This window comes from Manis javanica, chromosome 12, assembly GCF_040802235.1.
Source record: "Manis javanica isolate MJ-LG chromosome 12, MJ_LKY, whole genome shotgun sequence".
Lineage (NCBI taxonomy): Eukaryota > Metazoa > Chordata > Mammalia > Pholidota > Manidae > Manis > Manis javanica.
This window is the reverse complement of record NC_133167.1, coordinates 87,533,058-87,550,563: the sequence shown is the minus strand read 5'-3', so window position 1 is coordinate 87,550,563 and position 17,506 is coordinate 87,533,058. Positions and strand designations below refer to the sequence as shown.

The following is a 17,506-nucleotide window of genomic DNA, read 5'->3' as shown; positions in this document are numbered from 1 at the left end:
CCAGTGCTTCTTGGGCAGGCAGGGAGGGAGACAGAGGGACAGCGTCCAGGCCTGTTTCAGATACGGTAGATAGAAGGTGCTCGTACTCGGTTCTGTCCCTTGACTTTCACTGCCACAGCAAATTCTGGATAATGAACTAGAGTGTGACCACTACTAACTGGACAGAAAAAGCAAGGAATGTCCAGAGCAATTCAGAAATGAATACCATGTCAGATGTACTCATAGAAGAGCTGTGTATTATATAAGGTCATGGAAAAGGTGCTGTCTTTTAACACTAAATGTCATCCTTACCTTGCTCAAGGGGTTGCTTTTTTGGCTGGGGATACTTAATATCCTTCCTAGGTCAGGCAAAGGAAAGCTTATGTAATAATGCCAATTGTAGCTCTCACGTAGCACTGTTCATCTCAGAATCCTAAACTGCTTCATTGATGATCTTCTGTATCACTGTATTTCTTACAAGAGAAAATTCAGCAAAATAAGTGAGTAAATAAGGTCCAAGTACCTCATTCAAAAACAATTAAGCTGTTGGGGAAACAGCAGTAGACTTCTAGGTTCCTCTCACTGCTGTATTATAAACTACCCCACTTACCATTTTGGGGCAGAGATTACAAACAAAAGGAAATTAAGCAAAAGGAATTCAGTGAGGTGAGATCATTTCCCTTTAAATTTCACTTTCTTTTCTCTGTTTCATGACTCTGTCTTCCCAATGTAAATAACTCAGAATACAGAAAAATTTGAACACCATGTTTGGGTGGAATGACTTTAAATTTAGATCTAAAATATGAGAGCTGAAAGATACATATTTATGCATTTTATATGCACATTTATAACTTGTCTCTTGTGCTATCACTATATAGCCTATATATTTGTGCATTGGCAGTAATGAATGTTTTCAAAACCAGGAGAGAAACACTCAATCTGGGTATGTTTGAAGTGTTACTTTGTTCTATAATAATGTGTCACATTGCTTAGTAGCATTAAAAATATTTGTAGAATGTGCTTTTGGGAGAAATAATCTGATACCAGAATTACCAGATCCATCATTTCTGGAAAGTTCTTGGCTTTGCTCACTGATAATGTTCTCAACAAGGATAAGGATTCAGTAGCTGGTCTGTGCTTTTCTTCTGTTCTGCCCTATATTTCTGAAGAAGCATTTGTCATTTTGTTTGTCAGAACCAAGATTTGCAATCTAGGCTTAAACTCAGCCTGTGTGCTTCAGGATAAATGGCCATTACCCGGGCCAGCCCTCTGCATGCATGGTGCTACCCGGGAGGGAATCCTGGGACAGGATGGCACTCAGCCTGAAGAAAACCCCAGTCTGTAACTGAACTCTCTGAAATATACCCCCTCCTTACATGCTTCTCTGTTATCCCCCTGCAACCATGTAGCCTGCAGTCAGATGGATCTGAGGTGCTCCTGAGTCCTGAAGTCACCTGTGGCCCACCAGACATGATCGTCACCACTCCCTTTGCACTGACCATACCTCACTGTGCAGACGTCAGCTCTGAGCACTGGAACATCCACTTGAAGAAGAGGACGCAGCAGGGCAAGTGGGAGGTAAGACCCTGTTCTTCCTTCTCAAAAAGCAGGCTTTGGGTTCCATCTGTGGAGTGGGCTGTACCTTATTCTCTCCTAACACAAGTTAGCTGTGTCATTTGTGAGCATGTTCTTGTTTTCTAGTGGGGGTCGTGGTATGTGTTTTTACAACAGCTTCAAGGTACTGGCTGGTGTTCTTCTGTGCTAATGGAAAAGACAGGCAAGAGAGGTTCCAGAGCTGTTTGGTTTCAGAAGGAAGCTGGTATTACCCAGATGTGGGCCTGCACAGACTGGACTTTGGTCCATAAAGCTTTTGCCCCCGTCATTCCTTGCAGGCCAGGTCCCTTCCTGAACTGACTTTCCCTGTGGCCTCTCCACGTTAGGCAGGAGGCTCAGGGCAGGCAGGCTGTATTCACTTAAAAAAAAAAAATTCCCTCTATCCGTTTCTGCCATCCTGGGGATTATGACGAATGTTTAAGTTTTCAGGAATACCAGAGGTGGTAAATATATTTGGGGGAATTAGTGAACTCATTGAAAATAATTCTGAGTGTCTGTGTCCCTGTGCATATGAGTGCCTGTAAAAGAGATACAGTACCATGAGACATGAGAGAAACCAAAAAAGAAAACAAGGATACGTAAGGAGACTCACAAGGGAGGCGGCCTCAGCAAAGACAGACTGTGGTGGAATCACTATATTAAGTGAAACCTCTGATTTATCTGTCTGATAGGGATCCCTTTGATGTCCGTCTGAAGACAGCTGGCATGAAAGCAGGTGAATTATCTCGCTGGAACACAATGACCTGTTCCAGCCAGCCCAGGGACCTTACGTCCCAGGAGGGGCTCCAGGCAAAAGGAGTAAAAGGAAAATCATGTTCCTTCAGGAGGAGAAAATTCCCGTTTGCTGTAAAGGATTACATTTACCCTGCCCAGCGGTGTCTTGAAAACCAGTCTGTGCTCTTTGTTGAAAATGCACTGTGCTATTTATTCAATCCTCATACAACCACAGGCAAATTTCCCGGGGCTTGAAGCTCCGTGGGTTTCATAAACCAGTCTGTTTTGCTTTGCCTTGATTTTTACCACTTGAATTTTCTTCTCTGCACTTCCTCACAATCACATACGTCCAGATGGTGGTGTATGTATGCTCCCACAAACCACTCACACTACCTAAGTTCTTATCAGGAAGGGTAAAATATTCTAGTATATCTTATCCAAATCACTTATTTAACGGTCCCTTGTGAATGATTTCGGTAGATTGAAAGAAGATAAAATATTTGAAAGAAAATAAGTATTACCTTAAGGATATTGAAAGCGCTTCTGAGACAGACCTTAAAAACATAAAAGTTTGCTTACTGATGTTAATGTTTAAGACGTTTTTTAAATTTGGCATTGAATTAACTGAAAAAATACAAGTGAAAGTGATGTTTTTTATGACCTATTCAACAGGATGCCAGCACACTGGATCCAACGATTTCTTGAGCTCCTGATGGAAGCAGTTATTTTCATAGAAAAAGCATCTTTAAGATCAATAAATTTGGGACACTAAAAATACTCTTTAAAGTTTATGTCCTTTCAAAAAATTGTAGACTACCTTCTTATTTCCCAGCTGAGAGAACTGAACAGACCTTTACCCAACAGGAAGTGATGTCAGTCGAGGAGGAGTCCACATCCTGTTACTGCCTATTGGACCCCTTTGCATGTCACGTGCTCCTGGACAGCTTTGGCACGTTCGCCCTCACCGGAGAACCAATCACGGACTGTGCCGTGAAGCAGCTCAAGGTGGCGGTTTTCGGCTGCATGTCCTGTAACTCTCTGGATTATAATCTAAGGGTCTACTGTGTGGACAACACGCCCTGTGCATTTCAGGTCAGCCTTCTCAAATTCTCCCTTTGGTGTCGTGAAAGCATGTGGTTTCCCAGAGCATCAGTAGAGAATTCTGCTGAGGGTCCGCAGAAATGAACCCACACCCCTGGCATGATGGGGATACCTATCTCGGAGCAAGGGCTGGGTTACCGTATGTCCAGCAAAGCATTGGGTTCGGAGGACATGAGGCAGTTGGCACTCAAGAGGAGAGAAGGGTTAAATTATTGCATATAGAGGACGTGGCTAAACTATAAAACAGACTAGAAGTATATTGAAATTCAGAAAACTGAGAAACAATTGCAATAGAGGAATTGGAGAATAGTCTTTGAGAAGCCTTGGTGAACCTTCAGGCATGGATGAGATTTAGGAGCAAAAGAGAAAGGGATGCCATGTGAAGGAAGGAGAAAGGCATGAGTCATGGGAAAAGCAAGAGTTCCTTGAGGTGCAGAGGGCAGGGAGGAAACTGCTGGAGTCACCTGCAGGGTGTAGTGAGGGAACAACAATTATAAATCTTCCCTCTCAGCGGGCAGTCATATTGTATCCTGGACACACAGCCCATTAATTATTAGGGCTACGAGGGCAGTGGTGGTTCAAGGTTCTTTTTCCATTTTTGGTACTTTTAATCATGTAAGAATCATTTTTGAATTAGCTACTCACAAAGAAGGAGATATATGGAAGTGCCCATGTAAGCTTTGCCTATATATAAATATCATAGTTCTCCTGACACACTTCACCCCAGATCCCCACTATTCCAGTCCTGCATCATAAAGTCCACTATGCAGAGCATTTCCTCAGCAACTAGCTTTTAAGACACTGAGCTAGAAAACTCATATTTACCAATAGAAGAGATACAATGACCTGAATCCTGTGCATCAGCCAGTACTGTTGACATGGTGCCAACCTATGTTCCCAAACCTTCCCTGACCGTCTCTTAAGTAGCAGTTCATTATGAAGGGCATGCTTAATATCTGGCTGATAAATGAGGCCTTTTTCATAGGGACGCCATTCTTGGAAAGAACTTCAATGTAAGTAGTTAAACCCCATCCTATGATTGCCATTTTATACTCCTATTTTGCTTTTGCCACCCCTAAATAGGATTTCTCCAAGATAAAATATGCAGTAGACATTCAGAAGTCAAAAATAAAGAATGAATGGAGATTGTCACTACCACTGAACCGTTGTAAAATGCACCACGAGTCAGTTGGCACTCAAGAGGAGAGAAGGGTTAAAGTATCACAAACAGAGGACGTGTCAAGTTGGATCATTAGTGACAGAGCGAGAGCCTGAGGAGGGGGAGCAAACTGGAGTAAACAGAGGAGACTGTGGAGAATTTCCTGTCCCCTGACTCAGCAGGTGACCCACTACTGGCCAGGGTAACCGTGCAAACCTTTGTCACAGCTGGCCTTCGAAGTCACCACCCACAAACAGTGAGATGTTTCATCACTGTGAGATGTTTCTTAAAGCTCTTTAACTCTGCTCTGGAGAAATGTTTTCCAGTGAAAATACCTGTGACCCCACGTGTCATAATCTATTTACCTCTAGTGATTCTCTCTCTCCCCTAATATGTCAAATGAAGCTGGTTTCAGAGTTGGGTTGGTCGTCCTTGTTACTGACAGGATGTATGTGACAGCTGTCATGAGCAGGACTTTTCCCTGGGGCCCAGGGACATCATCAGCCTCGGCTGAATAACTCTTCTGGCCCACAAAAAGATCAAAACGTGAACAGAGCCATTTCTCCCCAGTCCTGAACTGTGGGGTTTGTTTCTGAATGGGTCTTGCTTTCTGGTGGATTTTTTTCCTCACTAATTGAATGTGCTCAGCCCCTCAGCAAAGGCCACTTAAACCACCTGAATATCCCAAATCACCTGTGTCTTATTTTTCATGGCTTCCTATGAGGAATTTAATTAGAGGCAGAAATTATGAAGTTACTAACCCATTAAAACAGTTCCACTTCAAGAAAGCCTTAGCAACAGTTCACTTTTTGAACCTCTAGAAGACTTCACAAGTTAATATTAGCTCCCCTAAAGTATGTGGTTTGAGCTGTAAACACTGCAGACAGTGGTGACTCATCTTCTGTAACTAATGGAGCCCTGACTTCTTAATCGAAATTAGTATGTGGTTTTTCATGAAGCATTCCTGCAGAAACTGCCTATCCAAGAACTTGCCTCACTTATCACTGTAATGAAAATGTTTGTTGTGATTTGGAAATAGATAGGAGCATGCTTGTGACAGTTGCTGTATTTATTGCAGTACATCTTTCATGTCTCAAAGAAATGATAACAAACGTGCTCAACTAGAACCATGCTCTTCCCCAAGACGGGAGCCTCGTTAACAGGCAGGGTCAGACCTTTCATTTCCTGTGTACATTGCTGGGAAGTTACGCCCAATAAAATGCACAAAAGCCTACTCACTAGAAATCCTTGGAAGGACAGCTTCCAGACCCAATTCTCCTGCCCTCTTAGAATTGCATGAGGACCTGGCAGTATACTGGTTCCACCACCAGATATTCCTGCAGGGGGTTTAGGAATCAAACAGAAACATTCTCCATTTCCAGCCATGCCCTCCTTCCCCTGCACCTCCTGCAGAGCATCGGTGCTTGCCTCTCCCTTTGGTGATATTTCATCTAAATAACAGTAGCATTTTCTTTGAATGACAAAAAATACCTTATGTGTCTTGGTAAGACATCATTTAGTTTCAGGTTTTTGACGATTCATTCTGATAAATACATCTAAAACCATCTCTGTGGAAAATTAAGTCAGCTCAGATGTTTTTTGTTTTCTTTTACTAAAAATGCCACCTGCCTGAAGGTGAAGAAGATCATTGGAAGACTTGACTTTGAGCCTTTCCTGCTACAGTGTTTCTGTAATAATCAGAGCTGCCATCTTCTGGTTTGCGCCTTTGACCTTTGACATAATTGTGATGAATTCAAAGCAAAAATTGAGGATTGGTGATATATCCTCAAAGCAGTAACATTTTAAGACCTAGCTATTCTATGTTTTATCATACACACACACAGCTCAAACAAACCTTGACATAAGGAAAGCAAGGAATTAAGCACTTGCCCTAATTTAGAAAAAAACCCACCACCACTAGTTTTTCCTCCATTGTTCCCAGCGCTCCTACTTGGTTCGCCTCGGTACTCATTATTTACCTGGCGTTAATGTGGATTTAGAATCTAATTTCAAAGGCTCTTCTGCAGATGTAGTTCTTGTGTTTATCAATAATGCAACCTTGGGAAATACTGTTCATGTAAAGCATTTAAAGGAAAACACCACAGCAACATAATTTCCGTGTGTGTGTGTGTGTGTGTGTGTTCAAACAGTTTTGTCTCATAAATATGTAAATTCCGCCCGCCTGTTCTCATATCCCTGGAGCACACCTGACTAGTGCTGCCTGTCTCAGTAAATCGGCACAAAGAGCTCACGAAGGCACAAAGCATCCAAGTCCGAGACCTGGATGATGAGCGCCCCCAGCATGAGATGACAAAGTAGAGAAGCTAGAAAACTACCAACCATAGCTTTTAGGTACATCATAGACAAGAAACTGGCCAGACCCTGTTTTCTAATTCAGTTGATACAGACAGCAGTTTAACACTAGAAGTAGGGATTCAACAGAAGGTCCTTGTCATGCAGGAGACAAACAGGAAAAGTCAAATGGATACCCGGCCTCGCCCCGGGAGCGACACGTCCATGTGAGTCCGAGCTGACTCAGCAGACAGAGCTGTGCCCCGGATTCTGAAACCCCGCTAACTGCCGGAATCACCTGAGACTTTAAAAATACACATGTCCAGGCCCAGCTCTCAGAGGAACACAGGTTGTGAGCACACTGGCAATTCTGTGTTAAGAACAATTCATTCTGTTTGGAGGGTGTTTTAACGTTTCTTTATTTCTTTTAACTCTGAAGCCAGTTGTTCTTTTACATATATATAAATGCAATGATTAGTTCATGACTGGGCTTCTTCATTTTAATAATTAATTGTTTTCATTAATTGTTTTATTACAGAATAACTATAATTGCTTAATATTTTGTGCAAGATTATGAGACACGGTGAATTGCATATAGTTGATTCAATGTGTGGAGATGAAAGTAAATAAGCTTAAAAATATCAAAAATAAATCATGGTTGTATTTAAAATCAGGGCTCTAAAGCAGAAATTTTCTTTAAGGCACCGTTTTCCTTTGTGGTAATTATAAGCAGATCACCACTAAAAATTTCCAGTATTCTCCATTCTGCATTTCAGGGACTACTTAAACAGTATCTAGAACCCCAGGGCAAATACAGACTGGCTTATGTCATCTTTACATATATCTTGCACCAATGAAAAATTATTTATGGGACAGAGTTAATAGCAGTCTGACCTTCATCTGACTCTCTAAAAAAAAAAAAGGCAAGCTTAGTATAGGAAAAGGCAGGGAAACCTAGTAGAAAAAACACTAGATTGTGATTGAGTTGCCCCATTCCAGTCTTAGCTCTGCCGCTAACCATGTAGCTTTAGGCAAATAACTTTGGTGGGGGGGGTTTGTCATGTTTTCATTTGTAAATAAGGTATTTAGTGATTCAAAACTTGGTAGATAAATTCCCTTCTAGTGGGAGGATGCTGTGTAGTTGCTAAATATCAAAACAGCCCAGCTCCACAGCAGTCTCCCACATGACCTTGACCCGTTGTCTCATCTTCTTGACACAACTGACCTCTCTAACCATTCACAAAAGTCAGATTTAAGGAGAAGGGGGACACTTTATGTTGCTGAGGGTGTGGAGAAAAAGGAAGTCTCATAGACCTGGGGGGAATGTAAATTGGTGCAGCCACCATAGAAAGCAGTGTGGGAGTTTCTCAAAGAACGAAAAATAAACATACCAGTGACCCAGTAATTCCACTTACGGGAGTTTACTGGAAGAAAACAAAAGCACTAGATCGAAAAGATAAATCCACTCCTGTGTTTATCTTGACATTATTTACAATAGCCAAGATAGGGAAACAATCTAAGTGTCCATCAATGAATGACAAAGATGTGGCACATATACACAATAGGGTATCATCATTCACCCATAAAAAAAGAATGAAATATTGCTGTCTGCAACAACATGGATAGATCTAGAGGATTTTAATGCTAAATGAAGTCAGAGAGAGAAGGACTAGTACCATATGATTTAATTTACATGTGGGTCTAGAAAACAATGAACAAACAAAACAGAAATAGACTCCCCAAAACAGAAAACAAACTGGTGGTTGCCATAGGGTAGGAAGGTAGAGGAATGGGTGAAATGGGTGAAGGGGATTAAGAGGGGAAACATCCAATTATAGAATAAATTAGTCATGGGGGTAAAAGCACAGCATAGGAAATGCAATCAATACTATTGTAATGTCTTTGTCTGGTGACAGACAGTAACTACACCTAGTGAGCACTTAATGATAGGGATGTAATCGTCAAGTCACTATGTCGTACATCTGATGCTATGTAACACTGTATATCAACTATATTTCAATATTTAAAAATCTGCTCAGAAAAAACAGAAAAAAACAAAGGGGTATCCTTTAGCGAGCCTAATCAAATACACACCAAAGAGTCAAGTCTGTTGTTACTCTGTGGCTTTAATATGGTTTTAATAAGTATGTTTCTTACTTATCCTTGTTTCTAGCCTTGCAGTAGGATAGCAAAGGGGTAAATACGTGGTCATGCTAATTATTTTGCCTGCTATGAATAAATCCTGGTAAGGAACTGAGGGCCTAAAGAAAATGAGTAACTTGCCCAAGACCACTAGAAACATGACTGGGATCCTGTGCTTCCATTTTCAGTTTATGAGACTCATACTTTGAAAACATGCAGCCCCCAGACAAGTCTTAAGAACCTTAAAACCTGAGCAACATTATGTTACAGGAAAATACAAAATCCTTAGCATGGCAGGCAATTCATGATTCAGACCTGCCTTACACATTTTCATCATCTCCAGTCACACGCTTGCCACTGTCACCCTGTGTCCCAGCTCTGTCTGCGCTCCGTGCCCTTGTGCACTTCCAGCGCACTGTCCCTCCCCTTTGTGGCTAGCCCCTGTATTTACTGCAAAGCTCAGCCCAAATGTCATTTCCTGAGCAGCTTCCCAGATCCCTCCCTGGCCCCTCCTCCCACCTGTGTTAGGTACCCTGTTTGCCTTACCCTCCCAGGCATTCACGTATCTATAATACTTAGGTGTGATATGGTGTTCACATGCCTACTATCCTGACCATTCTCACCAGACTGGGAGCCCCTTGGTGGCAGAGACAGGTGCATTTCTGTGACCCAGAGTCCAGCTTAAGCCTAGCTGCCGTGGATATTCCCTAAATCTCAAAAGAAGGAACCAGTGACCAGTACCTAGAAAAAAACACCTGAAGTCAGCATTTGGGGTTAATTTCCTCCCACTCTGGCAGCCCCCATCAGACACTGACTACAGTGATGTGACCGCCAACGCTTAGATCCCTAGTGGTTGAATTACCCAGCCTGCTGTTCAGTGTTTAGTGCTGTGTTCAGTACAGTAATTACTCATCACATGTGGGTATTTAAAGTGAAAAATTCAAAAGTTCCCGGGTCACTCTAGCCACATTTCAAGTGCTGAATAGCCATGGTGGCCGGCGGAGAACATTCCAGGCACAGACAGAGAACATTTCATCACAGGAAGGTCAGCACTGACCTGAGGGTTTAAGAAACACCTCTCCCACTGTCAAGACCAAAGCGTTGAAGGAAATGACATTGGCACTGAAGCACTTAGTCCTGAGATACTAGCAACCTATTAACAGTATATGTGGACATGAAGGATACAAGCTGCCGCTTGGAAATGTTTCTATTAATGTTCTGTACTTAGAAGAGACGGGTAAGATAACCTCTGAAGCTGCTGTACTTGCTGGTAATTGAAATTTAAGTTTTATTGTATTTATAAACCTATTTGGCTGACTTCTCACAATCTTTGTTGCAGTCTGGGAAGATTATAGGACATAATTAAAGGATTTCAGTTTTCTTATTTATCCTCGCTTTTCAAGGAAATTATAAGTCAATTAATGGTGACTTTCAAAAATGGATTTAGAGAGCTTTCTTATCTCCAAGAACACTAAAAGCTTCAACCCCACAGTAGTTTCACTGTTTATAAGAATTCCTATCTGTTCTAGTATTTCCCTTGACCTATCACCTCTTCAGTATCATTCTAAGTACCACAAATTTGGAACCAATTAAATGGTTTACTCAATAGAATGCATGAGAATTGTGTCTACTGTAGATACTATTAAAAAGATTTTTCAGTGAAAGGTACAGGAGTATTTATCTCAGGAACTTGATTTTCTTATGAGCTAAAACTGACTTAACAAACAACTTATTTTCTTTTTCAGCCTTTTGGCATAATAACTTTTATGAATATTACTGCGAATAAACATGATGCATGCACTCTACAACATTTATTTTGAGCCAAAGGATAAAGCCAGTATAATTCCTGGGTTAGTGACAAACAAGTAAGCTGGAAAGTGAAATACAGTGACGTGTCAGGCTAAATATGAAGGCACCCCTTGATTGTGATATCAGAATGAAATTCGCACAATTACGAAATCTCAACAGTATTACAGTTTGCTTGGGGCAAGGGAGGTCTTTTAAAGAAAGGCAGTGTTGAAAAGCCTGAGCAACATAAATAATAAAGGACAGCTGTTTCTGCCCAAATCCTTATTACCCAGCGGCTTGTCATTCTGAGGCCTGGCCTTGCAAGGATAAGGGGGTATAAAAGGGCAGCGCGTCCCTGAGGCTGTCTGGCTGTGTCTGGGAGACGTGGCAGCAAGCGTACAAGTATATGGAAAGACAATGAGGAGGCAGTTGGATGCTTCATCGTTGCCCCTCTTTTCTCTTTCTTGTCCTCCAGGAAGTGGTTTCAGATGAAAGGCACCAAGGTGGACAGCTGCTGGAAGAACCAAAGTTGTTGCATTTCAAAGGCAATACCTTCAGTCTTCAGATCTCTGTCCTTGACATCCCGCCATTCCTCTGGAGAATTAAACCATTCACTGCGTGCCAGGTACCAGCCAAATGGGTCTTTGACAGAAATAGGTCTGCTTTAACCAGCACACGTGTCACAAACCCTGGTGAGGGTATTGACTTTCTTGATCCTTAAAACCTGTGGATGTGGACGAGAACTACCACAGAAATGAGACAGTTTGGGCTACACACGGGAATTAAACCTATTCTCCTCGATTCACAGTTTCTAACAGGTGGGAGGTAAGGTACTTGCATATCAGGTAAGGTGAGATTTCTCCTCTCTCCTGTTTAAATCAGTACGAGATATTTTGAAGATGGTAGTTTAACAACTTAGAATTAGGTTTGTTTTTATGACAATCGGATCATGAGGCATTGTTTCAGTCATGTTCTGAAATGAATGACCTGGAGATCAGTGAGAGATCTTGCAAGGATGATGATTCTGAGTTACAGAGAGCTGTGGCTGGCCCGCTGAGAACAGCAGATTCTGTCCTGAACACATGAGGGCTTGCTGCCAAACAGACTGAGCAAGGTAGAAAGAAGGAATGCCAACTTGAGAGGCAAAGAAAGGATAATGCCTTTTAGAATCCTTTTATTAACATATATAGAGATATTTGTTATTGTTCACACACCTCTATTTCAGATACTTTTTAAAAAATGCAAAGTGACTCAGCGTCTCCTTGGATAACTTATTAGGGAATCTGAGTCGTTGCTTAGCATAAAAAGAACTCTTATCAGCATGTGACCCTGCCACTGAATTCTGTGGAAATTCCCAGTGATCAATACTGTCACCCTAAGCAGCCAGTGGGTCTATGATAGTTTCTTAAGCCAGAGTCACGTATGTTTCAAATGACAGGACATTTCCCTAACTCAGGAAAGACTTCTGGTGGAACGCCTATCGATCTGGGACCACAGGAGGCTTTCAGCCTTCTTTGTTCTGCCTGTCAGCACAACCTACAGAGCCCTGTGGGCTTTTTAAACCTTTCCATCCTTGCAGCATTTCATTTAAAAAAAAAAAAAAAACGACGTGTACAAGGTAGGCCAGCTTGTCAGCACGGGAACACGCCATCACTAAGAGGGAGAGTGCACCATGGGAATAAAAGAAAAGCTGACCCATCACCCCTTTCAATGGCTAAAATTCAGAACTCTCAAACTGGACAACGTCATATTTTCCTATTTACTTTTCAGATTTCTCATTACTTTGGGAATTGCCCCCACAGGTACAGTTTTAGTGCATGGAAGCAAGAAGAACATCTCTCTTAGCGCCGAACAAATTTTGGTTTTTGGCATATATCCTTACGGATAGAGGCCCTCTATGAGTTATGTGTATGGTTTATGACGTTCTAAGATTAGGTATCTCTGTTTTCCGAAAAAATATTCAAAGTTTCTAGTCTAAGTTGAACTTGAGGGTATTAAAACAGGTCCCAGTAGTCATGTAGCTTCCTCTGTATTAATCTTTATTATTTAAGGGCATCACCTCACTGGATGTAATGCAAGTGACTATTAAGTTTAATGCTTGCAGATAAAAAATCAGATGAAGTTTCCATAACTTGGGAACAGCACTTAAAACAATAATTCCAACACCACGGATTCCAAAGAGAGTCCCAAGCAGAAAAAGCTGAAGGGGTGAGTGCCTGCAGTCCAGCCACGACAAATCCCACTAGCTCACAGGGAAACCCAGCAGGCTTTACTGCTGGGAGGGGTTGAATTGCACAAAGGTTGTGAACATGTATAAATATTTGCCTCTGTAATTGAGCATAATTTGAAAGAGTCTTGGAAGACTGAGAAACAATTTAATAACCTCTGCACCAGGAGGCTTGCCACTGAGTTTTCAGTTCTGCTTCATTTTTCTTACGCACAAACGGCTTTCTGCTCTATTCCTCCTTTCTCTTCACCACCCCACCACCAATTTCCTTGCGCCGTCATTACTGAATCCCCCCAGCTTGTGTGAATGCATACAGTGCTTGTCTTACTGGCCATTCTGTGTTCGCTCCAGGCATCAGACGGAAGCACATTGGGGAGGGTTTGGGTCCAGCCTGCTTGAACCTCGTGTAGATCATGTGCACTGACAAACTTGGTGCAGCTGACAAAGAATGGCTTCTCGTGAGCGTGCAGTGGTCAGCAACCGACCAAGAGCTAGTGCAGAGACAGAAACTACCACCATGCCTGACATCACTTATGGGCCTCTCCCCCCACCGGCCAGTCTCCCTGTCATTTCTGTCATCTTCCGCACTTCATGGGACACCTCTAGTACCGCGTCTTCTTATTCCTCTCTCCCTTTCTCTAACTTCAGTCAGGAATCTTGGAATCAACCAAGATTAAATTTTTTAATCAACCAAGCTTCCTCTCCTGAAAAGCCTTCCTGCTGTCTTCTGGGAAAGATGGGGTTCCCCAGCATGGTGGGGGTCTGGGAACAGGAGGGATCCAGTGCACAGACTATTTGCCCTGTCAGATGCCAACCAACCACAGACAGTGTTTGTAGAATGATGGGAGTCCCCGGGTGGGTCCAGAGCTGTGTGGCGTGAGCCTAGTGCAGCAGGACCAGCTCGGCCTCACATCTGTGGGTTTCCGTCCTGGAGATGCAGATTATGGAAGGGCAGGTACGATGGATGAGAGGCACAGGGAAGCGAGTTCCTTTCTAGGAGATCTGGTGGCCGCAACACCCACCAACCTTGAGTCAGAAAAAAGGAGGCCCACGGTGCTAACTTTCCCAAAATAAACAATGACTTACTCCTCCTTTTCTTCTCAAGCTTTTGAAGACTGTACCACAATGAGGGATATGCTACTGCCCCCTCCGCAGATTTAGCGACCCCATTCCAGGAGGTAAATAACTCTGCTCTCAACATGTTGCTGGGTCCCGGGTGCTACTTAATGACAGTTTCCATGATTCCTTGCTGACTGTGGGGTGGAAAAGCTGTCATAAACAGTATGCAGTAAAATATTAATTTATTTTTTAAACCCTACACAACACAAAGTCAGGCTGTCACCTCCCTAGGATAAAGGCAGCTGTCTCTTCAGCATGCTCTGCATCTTGGAGAACCCGGTGTCTGTCTCCTGCTAGGATATGATTTACATTCTCTCCATCTGCTAGGAGCCTAATTATAATGAGAATGAAAATGAAAACATTTCCGGAATTCTTTAAACACCCATAACTTTGCTATACTTTGTCCTCCCATATTACTTTCCCCATAATTCCTCTCAGCTGAGTGAGCACCTTGGTTTTCCTTTTTCCTTTTTTTTTTTTCAATAAATGAATGCAAAGATGATTTCCCTGAAAACACACTAATCACAGTGCTTCTAATTCTATTATTTTTAATGTTTTGTTGGGCACTGTTGGCAACTGCTACTCAAGCCAACAATAAAAAATATCCTTTTGATACTGACTTAGAATCAGATTTTTTAAACGTTTTGATTGTGTGCAGTGCAGTGGAAAAAGAAAAGATTGTGTGTGTGTGTGCTGATTCTCCTGTCTTTCTGCCAGGAAAGATTAGCTCTGCAGTGGGTATTACTCGCCTACCTTTCTTCAGTGTTTTCAAAAGAAACTACAAGGAATCTACAAGTGATTCCAGAGAAGACACTGTTTTTTTGTTGTTTTGTTTTAGGAACGTAAGTATTATTATTATTATTTTTTTTAGGAAGACACTTTTTTTTTTTTTTTAGGATTTAGGTAAGGATTATCAAAGATTCACATCCATTATAGGAAACATAGGCTTGTTTAAGACCTGGACCCTGAATTCAGCTTTAGAGATAATAAAAACCTCCTTAATTGGCTTAGTTAAGAGAAAAGCACCTATTAACCAGAGGGCCCTGTTATAGCTACTTTCATCGAAGGAGATGATGCAAAGGAACTATGAAAATATGTACTGGGTTAGAGAAGGGAGTTCAGTGGAAGGCTATTAACATGAACATGGAGCATGAGGATGGGGCAACAGATGATGGAAGCCCCAAGGGCCAGGCAGGGAACGGTGTTTAAAATGGCAGGCATCAGGCAGCCATTCTGGCCCCCCAAGCAACAGAATGTTGCAATGAGAGCAGAGTTCCCAGGCGATGTGGTCACGTCCAGTCCCCAGCTTAGGTTTAGAGGTAAGAGAGAGCCCACAGTGCTGTATCCTGGAGAGTACCAGTCGGCTGCTTTCTGTCTCCCTCACCAGCTACGCCCTTGCCCTCTCCTGAGCTCTGGTGTGTACTAACAGCAGGAGGACTGGCATGTAGGTTACTACAGTTAATGAGGTGAGAAGAGGATCATTAATGGAGGCAGGAAAATTGGAGAAGAATGACAATGACAGTGAGATGTGATAATGAGTTTCCAAAAGGTGCAAGAGAAAGTCAAGGCCAAATAAAATGAGTGGTGACGATCAAGGGTATAATACCAGTGACGGACACTGAGATAAATAACCAAGGTGCAGCTGCTGGAGTCCTCCGAGAGAAGGGCAGTCGGGCCCAGGTGAGCACACGGGGCCCTGCAGAGTTCAGTAGGCCCCCAGGGAGGGGCTGGAGACTGAGACCTGAAGTAAGGGTTACCCATGGTCTCCAGGGCAGAAGAAAGTGCAGGAGAGACACAAAGAGTCAGACCGGGAAACAAGGAGAAGGGGCATCACTCATAAATACATGTCATGATGTCTTTTATCTGGTGTAGAATTGGGTGCAGGTGAGGAGTCATTTTTGAGTGTTTTAGGGAACATGACGTCCTGTAAAGGCTGCAGCAGTCGGAAGTGCTCTGCTGCAATGTCCGCCGCCAGGAGGGAAAGAAGAGAGGTCCCAGTGAGGCACTCTGTGTAGGAAGGAAGTGGGTGGAGGTACATTAAACGGGCCTGTGCTGTCTTGCTGGTGGTATAGAGCAAGTTGGGGCCCGGCCAAAGCCTCCTTATGCCCATTAGTTTAGTGCTTCTCCTGGTTTGTCTCCTAGAGGGAATGGTCTCCCCGTGGAACCCACTGTTTAGTGTTGTCCAGCTTACAACACTAAGAGAACTTCAAATCCACTGGAGTTCCACTAGAGAACAGTTTTGACCAAGAAAACAGCAGCCACTCAAGATACTTCCACTAGGGAGACATTTAATGGAGGGATTTATGTGCCTGCATTTTAGAAAGCCTGGTAGAGGCAGGGTCAGACAAAGCCACCAGTGATATGGTTAGGAAACCAGCAATTTCAGGAGTCTCAGGAAAAGCACAAGAGCACTGAAGCAGAGAGTTCGCGGGAATGTCCAGAAGCCCCTCAAACCCTCCCCACGCCGGCAGCTGCAGCCTTTGGGCCTCTGGCTGACAGAGAGGAGCCGTGACGGCCTCTGCCTCCCCCACCTCCCGAGTCTGCCCCAAGTGCCCTTGCTGACAGGATGCACATGTGAACTCCCAGCTGCCAAGGAAGCCTACGAGACGCAGTTTCCAGGCTTCCACCCCTGCCACGTAGGGGAGAGCTGAGAACAGCAGGGACAGTGTTGGCACCCACAGCCCACATCAGGTGCGGCAAACAGTCAACAAAACGCTATGTGGTGTCCCACAGAGCCCTTCTCTGAGTCCCTGTGTCTACTTCTTGAAATAAAGATCCACTGGGCCACCTCCTTTCTCTTCGTTCAGGATCAAGAACAAAACAAACACAAAACCCTGATACGTGCACGATGCTGTGCTCTCTCATACACCCTAAAGCTGGCTCCCCTCTTCTCAAGTCCAGTCCTCCTTGCCAGACCCCCCCAGGAAGTATCTTGATTCAGGATCTGTGAGATTTCCTCTGTAGAAACTTAGGAAACAAACCAGCGTGCTCATCAGAGCTCAGAAATAACGAGGTAACTCATTCTTACGCAAAGTGAGAAGACTGAACTTGACTCATGCCCTTGGTCTTATAACACATTCTAGCTCTCCCCAGTCACACTGCAGAGTATCAACCTTCCAAACGTGATACATCTTTTGCCACCTTTCAGTGTTAGGACTGGAGACAATTATTTATAGTGACAGGTAGAAAAGCATTGTTGTTTTTAAGGAGATGAGAAGAAAGTGAGGGTGAAGGTGACTACAGGCTGGGCATACACGGTCATTGCCGAGCACCCCAACCTGATTTAAGCAGGAAGAGACTTTTTTGGTAGATGAGAGAGTATTAATGACTGACCCATGTGCTGGGTGGTAATGGGAGAAAGGATGATATAT

General features: G+C 43.1%; 1 protein-coding gene across 10 annotated transcripts in view; it reads left to right on the top strand.

The window, feature by feature from the left end:
* UNC5D (unc-5 netrin receptor D) overlaps window positions 1–17,506 on the top strand; it is a 585,797-nt gene that overhangs the window by 527,760 nt on the left and 40,531 nt on the right. For all 10 annotated transcript variants that reach the window (XM_073219006.1, XM_073219009.1, XM_073219010.1 and 7 more), the window contains 3 exons: window positions 1,389–1,557; window positions 3,172–3,399; window positions 11,265–11,414. In XM_073219006.1, the coding sequence (XP_073075107.1) occupies window positions 1,389–1,557; window positions 3,172–3,399; window positions 11,265–11,414 (547 nt within the window). The remainder of the gene's footprint in view (window positions 1–1,388; window positions 1,558–3,171; window positions 3,400–11,264; window positions 11,415–17,506) is intronic.